The sequence below is a fragment of the Parasteatoda tepidariorum genome, chromosome 2 (assembly GCF_982258835.1).
Source record: "Parasteatoda tepidariorum strain Cologne lab strain chromosome 2, Ptep-v5.0, whole genome shotgun sequence".
NCBI classification, from domain to species: Eukaryota; Metazoa; Arthropoda; class Arachnida; order Araneae; family Theridiidae; genus Parasteatoda; species Parasteatoda tepidariorum.
In genome coordinates, this window is record NC_141756.1 from 58,887,916 (window position 1) to 58,902,037 (window position 14,122).

Consider the following 14,122-nt stretch of genomic DNA (forward strand, 5'->3'; position numbering starts at 1 on the left):
CCTCTCGAGAGCATGCCACGTATGAACGATGTGAAAAACATGGTGTGCTCAAATCTAAGACACAAACAGACATTGTTTGGCCTTGTCATTGCAAATGTCAGTCTTATATGGAAGTGAATGCGTTTAAATTGAATTGGCACATCTGTGGGTATCATAGGGATTCGTGGAAGTAATATGCTTTCATCCCGGAATTTGTCATTTAAAATAATGACTTCGATGACGTTGTTCATTAATTTTTTAACGACTAATCGCGTGCCGTTGCACAGCCGTGGTGGGTTCAAATTACGAAGCAAAATAACTGGAGATCCAACTTTGAGTACCAAATTATGCGGTGATATGCCAGGTAAATTCAATGAGTTTAAAAGCTCTGTTGAAAAATTTGCAGCTTCAATGGGATCGCAAACTGCATCAACGGATTTATATGTCACCAAGTTACCTGGCAATAACTGTTGCATCTACAGATTCAATTCGTTGGTTCGTTCAATAAAGTTGCAGCAATGCCAGATGATGCAACGGCCAACGCGATGCCATTATTTGATCGTATTTCACCGAGAATTAGCGAAATAATTAATGTTTTGCCAGTTCCACCTGGTGCATCAGGAAAAAAAATCCACCTTGTCCTGCCGAAACTGCGAGCATAATGCGGTCATAAATGTTCCTTTGTTCCTCATTCATTAGTGGAACATTGCGAGTAACGATCGCTGCTATTTCTATCGTATTGCATTGAAGTTCACGATTCATGTCAGTGTTTAATAAATCAGATGCACTTCGATTTGGCGAAGGCATACCGAAATGACTGAGTGGCAAGTTGGCAATAATAATGCAAAGATCCCCAATAGCAATCAGTGCTTCATTGTACATGGCATCGCTGAATGTTATCGTTAGATCGCTGTAACGTGTGCGATGTTGATACCGTATATCAGTCATCGAATCTTTGTGATTATCCCATAACGTTTCTATACGGGCCGGAAAACATGTAGTTAATACTATAGCGAATAGTAGACGAATTTGCTTTGCAGTACAGTTCAATGCTGTTTCAGCAAGCATACATGCTGTTTCATTATTCCCACTCGTTGTCGTCTTCCAGCAAGATGAGTGCAAGGCATGCATCTTTATACGTTGGATGCTGATGTCCATCGACTTTACGTATATCTTGAAATGACAATGAGCCGGTGACATTAACCAACAACAGTCGAAAATAAAAGCACTCAGTCTGCCTTGGATTGACTGTAAATATTCTCCCCAAGGCGTTTGATTTGAATAAACCGGGACATGCATCAACCGGTGTGCCTTGCTTGCGTATTATCCATTTTTTTGAACCCGTGTGAAATAGGGTGGCACTTCTGAGTAGAGTAATGTTTGTGCAACGGCACCAAAAGCATCCGTACGATTACCCAATTCAAAAAATTTGGCGAGTGTAGTTTTCGGTGGATTTGTAGCTCGGTCAATCGCTGTCTCGTTCGTGAAATATACGCTCTGACCGTTTTCAAGATGAACGGCTAAAATGACTAACGGTTGGATCTCGTTCATGAATTGGTAATCCAAAGATACGCCAAACAGCTTCATTGGAGCTGATGAACCGACCTATTTGGTACAGCGTTATTTCGTCGTTGTTATTGGGTATACTATAGCCTACGTCACAGGTTGTGTTATTCCTACTAAATTTAACCCATGAACGGCATTTTCTGCGAGCCTAACTTCAAGCCACAAATAAACAAACGAAGTGTTTGATCGTTTAAATAGCTGCTCGCCAGATTTTATTGCATTATAAAGAAAAGTAATTGATATTCGATTTTTGATTAATAATTGATTTATGTGGATAGTGGCATAGAATTTAGCATTGCGTCATGGTAAATGTTATTCCTACTAAGTGGAAGTAGTTGTGTTTTTTTTATATTATACCCAATTCACTGGAAGAGCTGTCACATTGGTATTTTCAACTCGAAATACTGCTATATCACTGCCTTTATACACATACTTGCAAATATATTTGATGCTCTTCCTTTAAGGGCGTGCATAAGTATTAGAGTTTAATATGACTTGTTGCAACGTGCTTGAATATTGTTTTTTAATTGTTATGTTTCCACGTCTAGTTTGGATCCGAATACGATTAAATAAAGATATATTCAAAATATACGTTAAATCTGTCCAAAAAATGAAAAAAAATTAGTTATAAACCTATTCTCAGACCTACTGAATATACATATAAAATTTCATCAAAATCGGTCAAGCCGTTTAGGAGGAGTTTAACCACTAAAACTGTGACAAGAGATTTTTATATATATAGATGATATTATGGTTCTAAATTGAACCACGTGGTCATACTTTCCACAATTTACACAATGCTATGATTTCTTGTCTCTCAGAATGTAAAGACTTCAAATGGAAATATCCATTGCACTTTCTTGATTGACCTTTTACTTAAAACGTTACTTCCTGATGTGTTGAAACTAAGATATTTTGAACACGTATTGAGCTAATAAGAGAAATTTGCAATTCAGACGCAGCACTATGTTGCTGTCAAATAAAATTTTCGTGACTCATCGCATGAGACAGATGTTACAGAAAACGCGCACCCTTCATTTCACACATATACAATAATCAAAACATGCACATAAATGTTTAATTTCCTCTGAATGAGATAAATTACACTGAGCAACTGTTACAGACGTTTTTTTTCTTATTCTAGCTGGCTGCGTTTATTCTAGAAACAGAAAATAAGTGAAAATCAAATAAACTGCTTGAGAATGTTCCTGAATTCTTAAATCATAAGCCTCTCTATTTATAGAATATAAATCCACCGAAACATCCGAAATTAGACTCTTTAATTTTAAATGTGGCCAATTACATCTTCTTTAATATCTGAAGACGAAAATTGGGCGTGTCCAATTCCATTTGCTTTACTCGCCTTAATAGGGTCTTTAAGCGGGAACAGTCATGCCATATTTATGAAGCAATCTTTCATACTTTAAATTATGAAACATATTTACCAAAATTCAATAAACAAATTTGTAAAGAGTTTTATTACTAATTACAAAATTTATGCATTTTTATATTGCTTTGGTAAAATGAGCAATTCAATGAAAAAATTTGTTTATAAATTAAATTCATTTTCATATCATAGCGTTTAATAATTGATTATAATTATACTGAGAAAATGAATATGGCCAAAACTGTTAGAAAACGGTGACCGTGTTTCTGGCTCTATGGAAACATCAAAAAGCTCGGTAATTTTTCCAAAGCGCTTCGGTCACGAGTTTGGTAAAATTAACAATAAAATACGGTTTTATAATATGCGATAAAATTTAGTAAATGTGGTAAAATTTGGTAATTTTATCGTGATTCCTTAGAGCATGGTATAAAAGTCATATATTTATTTGCTTAAATCTGATTTAAATTTTGCATTTTTCATGGTAGCAAGAATTGTAATTTTGAAAACCGAAAGTTCCGGTTTGTTACCATATAAAAGAAAAAATTATCGAATAAATGGTTTAAATTTCGTACATTTTTATTTTATTTACCAAAAATATATTATTGTTTTGTGATCAGAAATGTTATAACCATACAATATGGTAATTTTACCAGAATTTTGTTTCTCCCTTGAGAAATTTTTTTGCTGTCGAAGAAGATGTAAACACAACAGATGTATAAAACAATTTGAACTTTAAATATCAAAGCTGTTTGACATCATAAATTGTGGATAAAATCTTACATAATTTTATTTCTTATTTCAAAACCCTACACTTACATTTTTCTCAATACTGTCCATTTTTGTTTCTAGCTAACAGGATTTGATGGTATAAATTATCTTTATATTTGCAAGATGTATCTTCTTCTCAAAAAATTTATTTAAATTTTCTATCTCCGTCTCAAAATTATAACTGCCATTTAAATATGCCATTTACCTATCTACTACTGTTGTTTGCGTTTAATTTGAACCAGTTACTTTTTCTTGCTTATATACTGCACTAGATTGCTTTCTATAATAACTAATGAAAATCACATTGTGCATTCGAGGAATATAATACAAACACAGGATGTATTGAGAATCGAATTTATTTCTGGAATTATTTATTTATTTTCTGATGAAATAAAACAATCATTTGCAGTATTTTGATTAAAAGCCACTGTCTTTTAATTAAAGTATCATATCTTATACTATTACAGAAATTTTATTTCGATTAATGTACTCTTGTTTGTATATTTCGATAGAACTTTTGATTTTTCCAAAATAAACTTTCTAAAAATAAACTATGCAGATGCGTAATATACAAAAGACAATTTTATGAATGCGATGCATTTCCAAAATTATTCATTCAAAAACATATAATCTAGGGCGTATATCTTTCTTGACGGCACGCATCAATGATTTTGTTCTATTTTGATAGATCTTAAAAAGCAGAGAGATGGATAAATAGCATCGTGCTTAATAAAATATAAATGACTTAATCATTCTTAACTTTTCCTACGAATGTCGTTGTAAGAAAAATCTTCCATCTTGTTTGTTATTGCAATGTTAAATCTATTGCAATTTTAAATCTGACTAATATCTTGTAGTCACTGTTCTGTTATCTCTAAAATGTCTTAAGCTCCGCCACTGTTTCAACTTTGCGCTACATTTTGTTCTGTTGTTCTAAACTATAAGACTTAAAAAGACGAAATTGCGAAAGAGAGTAAAAAAATGTAAAAAGATTAAAAAATTCAGTTGTATCGATAGTTATTTCAAGAATTATAAACTGTTGAACTTACAGGGAAAAAAATACCAGCGCCACTCTGTGGGCCAAAGAAATGCAAATACTGAATTGAAATTTGGCATGCTGAAAGGACCTTTTTGTTTATGAACTTAGCATGAGTTTTTTTCATAATTCTAAAATGTTCGAAAGTTATTGCAATACGACGTGCTTTGTTGAGAATTTTTTCTCTCTTTTTCTACATTACATTACATTTCATTTTTGTAAGCAAAAAGAACAAAATTTAGAAACTTGAAATTATGAAGGTGTGTAGATAAATATACCGGAAAAATGTGGGAATTAAAATTCGATTCCTAGTATGAGAATCATCAACTATTAAACTTGCAGTAAAAAATCGTGATGGCCCGATCTGCAACTTGCAGAAAGGCAACATTAAAACTGAAATTTGATGAACTGAAATGGTAATTTTCATTTATGAACTTGGCATGAGTTTTTTTCTTCTTCTTTTTCTTTCTTTTTTTTCTACTTTCCAGTTCGTTCGAAAGTTGTTGCAATTTCAAGTGCCTTTTTTTACTACTTTTTGTCACTTTTTCCTTTTAAATCTTGAGTATTTATTCATTTTTAATAAGAATTTCCCTCTCGGATCTTTATCTCTCTCGGGATTGTTATTTTATTAGCTCGCGCTTAAGTCAATGCCAAAAGTAACAAAAACATTAATAAGTATAATTTTAAAAAAATAAGAGAACAAGGGATTAGATGTTACCTGATATAATTCTTAACATTTACATCGAAATTTTTAAAAATATGAAAGTTAAAGAGAGATAAAATATGTTTCCAATTTGAGCTGTTATAACAATAAGAGTCTTATAGACTAATAAAATTACTTATCATTCATTTCTTGTTGAACAAAACAATTTTAATTCCTTAGGTTAATATTTTTCAAGTGCAGTTGATTGCTTTTTAAATTTAGATATAATCATTTGTTATGACATGATTTACTATTCTAAAATATTTCAACATTAAATTGCAATAGTTATATATTTCATTAACAAAATTTTCTTTCCTTTTAGTGAAAAATATCAACATATAAGCAAATACTATGATGAATGAGAAGCATTCGCCGGGGTTAATTTACTTTTAGAAAAAGCTTTTATTTAAATGTATTTTAGTTAAATAAAATATTTAAATAAGCATTTACTATTTATTATAATTTAACCTAAACCTTTAAACGTTTCATCAATACTTTATTAGAAAAATGTCTATTTACAAATAAATTAGCAATAAACAAAAATGTGAAATTAAAAAAAATAATAATTTGCTCAACGTTCTCAGCACTATCGAATCAAAACAAATTATTTTACCTGCAATTCTAACCAAGATTCTGCACTCAATGTCCAAAAAACAAATGACTTCTCGAAAAATCATTTTTATAATGGATGTTTTCATTTAACATTCATAATTTAACATACAGGATGATCAGTAGTTGTCTTTCAGTACTAGTCTAGAAATGTGTCACGATGATGATGATTTATGCCATTATGAGGAAAATGCTGTTGATTCCTTCTCTCTTTATGATGAAGACAACAGCAAAAATTATCGAAATGGAAAAATATATAACTAATTATAAGAACACTTTCATACTTTATTATATTTCGATTCGGGTGCAAAATCATCAACTCAGGGCATATGCGAGAAACAGCTAAAACACTGTAATCAATATCCCTGCTATTTAGCAAATTTGCGTGATCAAATCCCTAGAGAGCGACTTAAATTAAATTTTAAGTACTTTTGAATACTTGAGAGCTCACTTTCACTATCATGTCTAGAGGTGGATTATACAGTGTTGCCACATAGCAAATGCAAAGTGCATGAATTCTTTTGTCACACCAGCAACTACAATTCAAGCCCGTCTTCCTTTATCTGGATAACATAATTTTTTATTTAATGGCCTCTCCACTTTATTTATTCACTGTAACTAATATGTTATTTGCTCATTGCGCGGTATACTTCTTGCATCATGAAACAAATGATATTAAGGAAATATTTCAATTAAATAAACTGAACAAAATTTTAAATTGATAACTATTATTTTACATAAAAATGAATCCGGAAAAACGAACTTTTTTATGCATAAATATTCTAAAGATTGTTCGTTGTTTTGGAAATATTTTTTACTGCGTTATTTGCACATTACTAGTACTTGTGCTCATTACTTGTACTTTTTAAGCACATAACACATGCTTTGTGAGAGTATGCTTACTTATTATTTTACTCAGTTGTAGTTTCCCCCCGTGTGGTTTGCCATGAAAGTGATGTTCACCGTCTTATGCCTTACCTTTAGTATTAATAGTTTACCTTTGGATGCTTGGTCTTGCACGAAGGATCCCAGAACTTACACAATAGAAGAAATGACAAAATTAGTGTATGCAGTTGCAAATGATAAAGGAGTACCTCCAACTGTTATAGTAAATAGAATATTGAGAAAAGTGAGATACAGGCAAAGAAATGAAAAGGTAAGCCCTTGTTGATGATTTCAGTTTTTTCTTATATTTCATTCGGCGAAGTATATTTTTTTAAGACCACTGAACTCCGCTTAATGCTTTTTTCTTTATGCAGCAAGTTAGAAACTTTATTGCTAAATTACTTCAGGCCGCAGATGGTGACAAAGATTCGAATGAAAAATTTAATTTCATGAAAATACATTTAGATTGCTTCAATTGTTAATCTCTAAATTGTACTTTCATGATTTTTAAGCACACGCTGATCAGTTCGAATGAAAGTGATAGACATTATCGAACATTAATTTTGTAGAACGATTCTAAATTAAAGGACCATTGAAGACGCAGAGATCTCCAGAATGAGAAAAAGAAATTGTTAGATTTTTTTACATGGGTGTTTACAAGAAAAAGAATTGATTATTGATCATTCTAACCTTACTAGTTAGGGACAAAATTGCACAGCTAGAATTGCAAACAAGGAAATTTCAACTAGCAAGAAAAAAACTGTCTACGAATTGCACATAATGAGAAGAGACTTGAGTCATTAAATTCTCTAGTAAAAACAAAGCCTTAGTTTCGACTCAAAGAGAGAAATAAATATTTAATTCTTTAGATAACATTTTTAGTCTTTTGATTCGCCATTGTGTGTGGCCTATTTAGCATATTTACTTATGGCGTTTTTACATACCTTATTTTTTTGTATTCTCTAGAATTTGTTTGAAATATTTAAGTAAGTATGCAAGGTTATTAACGAAATTTAAATTGTATATGAGCAGTCTACAGCTCTAGAATAACTTTCTTAATAGATTTCCTTAATAACTTCCTATTTATTAGACTAATTGCTTAAATCAACTTATATAGATTGCTGTCCAGTTTATACATATATATTCACACATATATATTATATATTAACGCTTATACATATATATTAGATATTAACGCTTATACATATATATTAGATATTAACGCATATACATATATATATTATTAGACACAAATTAATTAAATTGTGTCCATCTTTATGAAAATATCCGATATTTTAACAACTTTCATTTAATTTTTAAGGCAAGACAAAAAAGCCAAATTCAACAGATAGCCCTAAAAGAACTTCTCAATAATAACCATCGACCTCCGCCTGAAAGTACTATAGACTTCATGATTCCTACAAATCAAGGATCATCCTCGATTATTCCCTCTCAGTCTTTACCTCCGCCTCTGCAATTACCTCCTACTTTTACAATACCTGCATCAAGACCAGTATCTCCATCAAGACCAGTCCCTCTATCAAGACCAGTTCCTCCATCTCGTCCTATGAGTCCACCACCCGGACAGTCCGGTATGCTGACAGGAGTTCTGTTTTCGACAGGATTTTCGGATCACTCTCAGAGTAGACAGCCATACCCACAACCATTTTATATTCCAGTACAAAATTTAAGGCCTCCGGTAAGCTATTGTCTGAAGTAAAATATGATAATTAAGATTTCACTGTTATTTGAAGACTTTAGATAAAGAATATGTTAGTGAGATTTAATTGAATAATGAGTTTCTGAATTCTTTTTAATTGAATAAAGAATTCTGTTGTTTTAGGATAAATAGACTCATTAAAAAAATGTTTATAAAGCAACTTTTTCCTTTGAAACCAGAATACTTCAAAAACTTAGTAGAGAACATTAATGTTTTATAATCATAGCGAAATGTAACATGCTCTTAAAATCAGAAACTTGAATACATCAAAATAAGTCTCCTAACAAATTCTTAAACTAAAATCTTTAATTGAGAATTTTTTGCATTTAATTTCTTTTGCGCGTGCTCACTTGAAAAACATCTTTAAAAATTTACGCTAGGATATAAATATATTTTTTATTTTATTTTATACCTAATTTTACCCACTAGAAGTAATATGAAAATATTTCTGAAGGTTTTTCTGAAGAGAATTTGAAGCTATTTCACCCATTTTTTAGATTATTAGCTATAGATACATATATATCCGCAACTTTTATTTTATAGATAAAATTTGCATCAAAACTTCTGAATGAATTCTGACAGATTTTTGCAAACTAAAGGTTTAATACAGCGGTGCCCAATTTCTTTTACGGCTACAGAACCCTAAATAATCAATTTCCTTTCAATGAAACCCCTACTTTATAAATTAAGTTTATTAAGGTAATAGTGAATGTTATAACCTATAAAAGACTATATTTAAATATAGTATATAAATTTAGAGATATGAAGATTTTATATTGTTTTATTATTAGTAAACTGAAAATATGCTTTACAACCAACAATTGAGCTCGATCTAGTTTAGTTATGAATATGTTTTTGGTGTACATACTATAAGCTGAATATGAATAAAATAGGACAAATTGTGAATTACGTCGAAATGAAAACTTAAAAGAACTGCTGAAAACTTTGAAAATGGTTATAGGGGAAATAGATTTTTTGATTAAATATATTAGTTATTTAATTTTGATTTGAAAAGCATAATAGGAAATACTAATGCAATGTCGTTAAAATGATTGTTCCTTTCACAATTTGTTCAATATTTTGTTATTAGAAATACAATATTTTTTAAAAAAAAGATACTTCTATTTCTTTGGCATTTTGCTAGAAATAATCTCATAAAGGCAACCGAAAGATTTAATAAATTATGAATTATAGGTTGGATCTAAATATAATCTGAGGTTTCAAAACTAATCTTTAGTTATAAAAAGTACGAACTCGCTGGACCCCTAGTGTTCCGCAGAACACCATTTGGAAACAGCTGTTTTTAAAAAAAAATACTTCCACATTTTCTTCAGAATTTATTCTCTATTTATGACTTCAAAGGATAAGCCAATATTAACTACAAAAAAGTAAAATATCCTCGTATATAGCCTGCTGTAGAGATGATAGGAAAAATGGGCCAGGATGTTTCAAACATATCAAAAGGGAAATTAATTTTCCATATAGACTTGGAAATGTTTGCAAAGTATCTGCAGTTATTTTTTTTTCAAAGAAAAAGAAATTTAAACAATCTTATGATTACTGAAAAATATAAAACTGGTTTCATATTTAAAAAAAATATGGTCACCATGCGTTTTTAAAATACACATATACAATGAAGATATTTATTTATTATTTTAAAAAATGATAACTGAGTCCCAAAGCATTTATAGGATTTATGTGAAGATTAGTATTTTCCGATTCTCCAACTCTGGCTTCATATTAAAACTTGAACGCTGAAATTTCTAAAAATACCCATATATGTCTAGAAATATTAATGAAATAATTCTTTTTTTTATAAAAAGAAGAACTTTATTTGTTCAAAAACATGCAAACTTCAGAGCTTATAACATGCTGATATGGCAGTTGGTGCTAATCGAATTATTATATGTTTTAAAATGCGTTATTTATTTAAAACTAGTGTCAATTAAAATTATTTTTCAAAAATGCCTACATACATGGAGAACAATTTTTAAAATGCTTAAAAAATCTCATTTGAACAATACCCATATGGGTCAAAAAATATTTAAAGAAATTCAAAACGAAATTTTTTCAATAACAGGTTGTCCAAGCGCTATTGTAAGAATGGACACTTTTTTTTTGCTCACGTTGTTCATTTGAAAATGATTTTCTTCTTTATACTCGTAATAATAAATCATAAGGGCTGTCATTTCTATTTTTATGGGATCAAAGTTGCATTTAATTTCATTTTTCTGTGTAATCACTATAAGACTTGGATAAATAGTTCAAGAATTATTAACTATTAAATTTGTGGAAAAAATACCATTCGGGCAACTCTGCTCGCCACATAAATGCATATACAGAGTTGAAATTTGACATGTTGAAAGGGACATTCCCGTTTATGACCTAAGAGCGAGATTTTTTTTCCAGAAGTTATTGAAGTTTTAAGACCAGGACATTAACATAGTTACATATACTTTTCGAAAATTTCCCTTTCGTTGGACCACAAAAGTCCAAACCCGATTCATTAAAGGTGAATTTCGGATTCAATCCATGTGAAGGAAGCTTACCCATTAGTTGATCACCAAGTACAGGATGAAATTTGAAACAAACAATACATTCATGAGCTGTTTTTCTTGCAAGGTTCCTGCCATGTATTGGCCAGAATTTTTGTCGAACGGAATTCAGATGGGATTGAGGATCAAGAGAAAAATATGTTAGATGAAGAGGCAACATTATGATGCATATAAGCCTGTGCTTAGATGAGAAAATAATGGGAAATTTATTTTCAAAACTTACCTAGGAATCGGCTAATCGACCACCCACCCGTGATATTCCATCGGAATATAAAAAGGCACCCAAGGGCTTAAGGTGACAGTTAGTCGAAATATTACTTTTTTTTAAAATGATGCTAAATCAGCCGATCTCTTTGAACTTTTCAAATTGGGAAAGGTTTCTTCTTCAAACTTTAATTACTCCCTAGAAAGATGTCCAATATTTTCCTCCTAGGATTTTTTGCAGTTTCTAACAAACCTGTAAAGATAACTAAGAATTCTAATTCATTTAGTAATAACTATATAATAGAATTATTAATAATATTAAAAAAAAACAGTAACAAAAGTTTTCTTATTGAAAATAGCCAAATAGTGTCCAATAGTGATTTAAGTTCTTTTTCATCGTCAATGTCCGAAATAGTTTGCTCATCAAATTCGGTAAACTTTGTTTTTGCACGAAGCAATTTAAATCTGGACAAAATCACCATATTTTGCATGATGCAATGTTCTCGACGTTTAGGCCACGGTAAATAACATCAATTGGATTGTTGTCCGAAGATATATGTTTCCATTCATTACATTCGGTCAGTTCTGATATTTGCACAACCCGTTGCTTACAAATGTTTTAAGAAAATGAGGGGATTTTGTAATTCATGCAAGTGCTATTGTCGAGTCCGACCTTAAAGTTAACTTCTTAATCGAAATGTTCAAGGATTTTACAACCTTTTCCGTTAATTTAGATAGCAAAAAGCAAGCGCACAATTGCAATCTGGGTATGGCAAGAGATTTTATTGGAGCTACCCATGATTTACTGCTCAGCATTTTCGAAAAGGAAGAATTGTGATCCGAAAATATATAAATTACTGCACCAAATACCAACGAAGAAGCATTAGCATAACCATGCAATGATGTGCGATTTTATGTAAAGATGTTTCTCGGGATATCAACATTTTGTAATTCTGAAAGGATGGTTGCAAAACTATTCCACTCCTTAGCCAATTCTTCTAGTTGCGGATCATTCCAATCAATTTTGGAAAGCCACATTCTTTGCATTATAATGTTAGCCCTTGTGATAACTGGTCCAACCAAGCCCAAAGGATCGAATATCCTCGATATGTGAACATCTCTTTTATCATAAGACTCTTTCCTTGTAACCGTCACAGTATGCGTAAAACATTCAGCTTTGGGATTCCAAAAAAGCACCTGAAGCCTTTACGGAGTGCGATTGCAGTTGATGATCAAAACTATAACGTATACCATTCCGATTTTCATTACCAAGCTATTCTGGATGGTTGGCACACCATTTATGCAATTTCATGCAGCCACGTTCCAACAACTTTATAGACACGAACAACGCATATGCGTTTTTGGTGTCAAATTTGTAATTTTTGGAACAATCAAAAATTCCCTTTATTATTCGAAATTGTAGAAGAAATCTTATGATTTAATGTGATTAATGTTCCACTTATACCACAAACTAATTATGTTTTCTCTGTTTGAACAAAATTGTTTTCCAAAGTCAGATGTTATAAAATTCGCCGTAGAGCCACCGTCTAACAAAGCTCGTGCTTCAGTAAAATTATTATCTGCATTTCGAGTCCATAAATTAGCCGTAGATAAAATCGCAGTTTTATTAGAAGATGCCAAGCAAATTAAGCGAGATCATTTCCTTTGCATGTGCCGTTGACTCATTATTTCTCGAGAAGTTCGATTCAGTTTCACTTATAGAGAAGGATTAATGTTATTGTGATTAGTGGTGTCAGTTAACTCAAAAGTATCTGGTTTATCTAACAAGAATTGATGTTTTTTTTTATAACGCGTGGAACATAATTATTTCGATCTGCATTAGCTTAACAAATGATTTCCATTAAGAGATTTTAAAAAAATCTTTTTTCTTTGGCAATATTATATCTTTCATTAAAGTTCATTTTAAGAAAGGAATTACCTTTATAAATTGTGTGTTGTAAATTACAAATAACACAAGGTTTATAATAATTCGAATTTATGAATGAGTTTTGTGTTTTTTATTGCGTACAATTTGATGCAATATCATTTGAATTCAACATGAAGTTTTTGTGTTTATGAATGTTTCTTTTTTTATTTTGCAATTGCTTTTGTTTTATTTTTTATTCATTTTTTCCTTGTTTTATTACCCTGGTAAATTTTCCAAAAACTGACATCGCTTTTTGAAGAAATCAATTAAATTATCTCATTCCGCTAATTCAGAAGTCGTTAGTGGCATTTCAAAGAGCTTTCGAGACTCCTTGTCAATTTTTTGAAGAATACTGCGTATAAAAATAATAGAACTGAACTGTTCTAATAATAATTCTAGTGATTTTTTAAAATTTTATCTAATACAAGTAATAATGCTTGTAAATTGTGTAATTCAAAAGCAGATTCATGATTGATTTTTTCGAGATTTAAAATTGAATTAATATGACTGTTGACAAGCAATCGTTTATGATCATAGCGTACTTCAAGTCCTTTAAAAAGTGACTTAAACGTGTGTTTCGTTGTTTAAATCTGTTTCGCATTCCCGATCAAGGCCGATTGTAAATAAAATAATTTATGTGATTCATCAAGATCATTATGTGTGAGTTGGATGAAATCAACGAATTGAATTGCGATTTAAAATTATGCCAATCTTCCATATTACCCGAAAATTTTGGAAGAGGTGTATCAGGCAGTTTGATTTTTATATTGTTATCAACAATTT

General features: G+C 30.9%; 1 protein-coding gene across 1 annotated transcript in view; it reads left to right on the top strand.

Moving 5' to 3' along the window:
• The window catches only part of LOC107446299 (uncharacterized), a 42,908-nt gene that overhangs the window by 23,019 nt on the left and 5,767 nt on the right, over positions 1–14,122 (top strand). Inside the window, exons 2-3 of the mRNA XM_043041220.3 lie at positions 6,968–7,204; positions 8,255–8,632. Coding sequence (XP_042897154.1) covers positions 6,995–7,204; positions 8,255–8,632 — 588 coding nt within the window. The 5' untranslated portion in view covers positions 6,968–6,994. The remainder of the gene's footprint in view (positions 1–6,967; positions 7,205–8,254; positions 8,633–14,122) is intronic.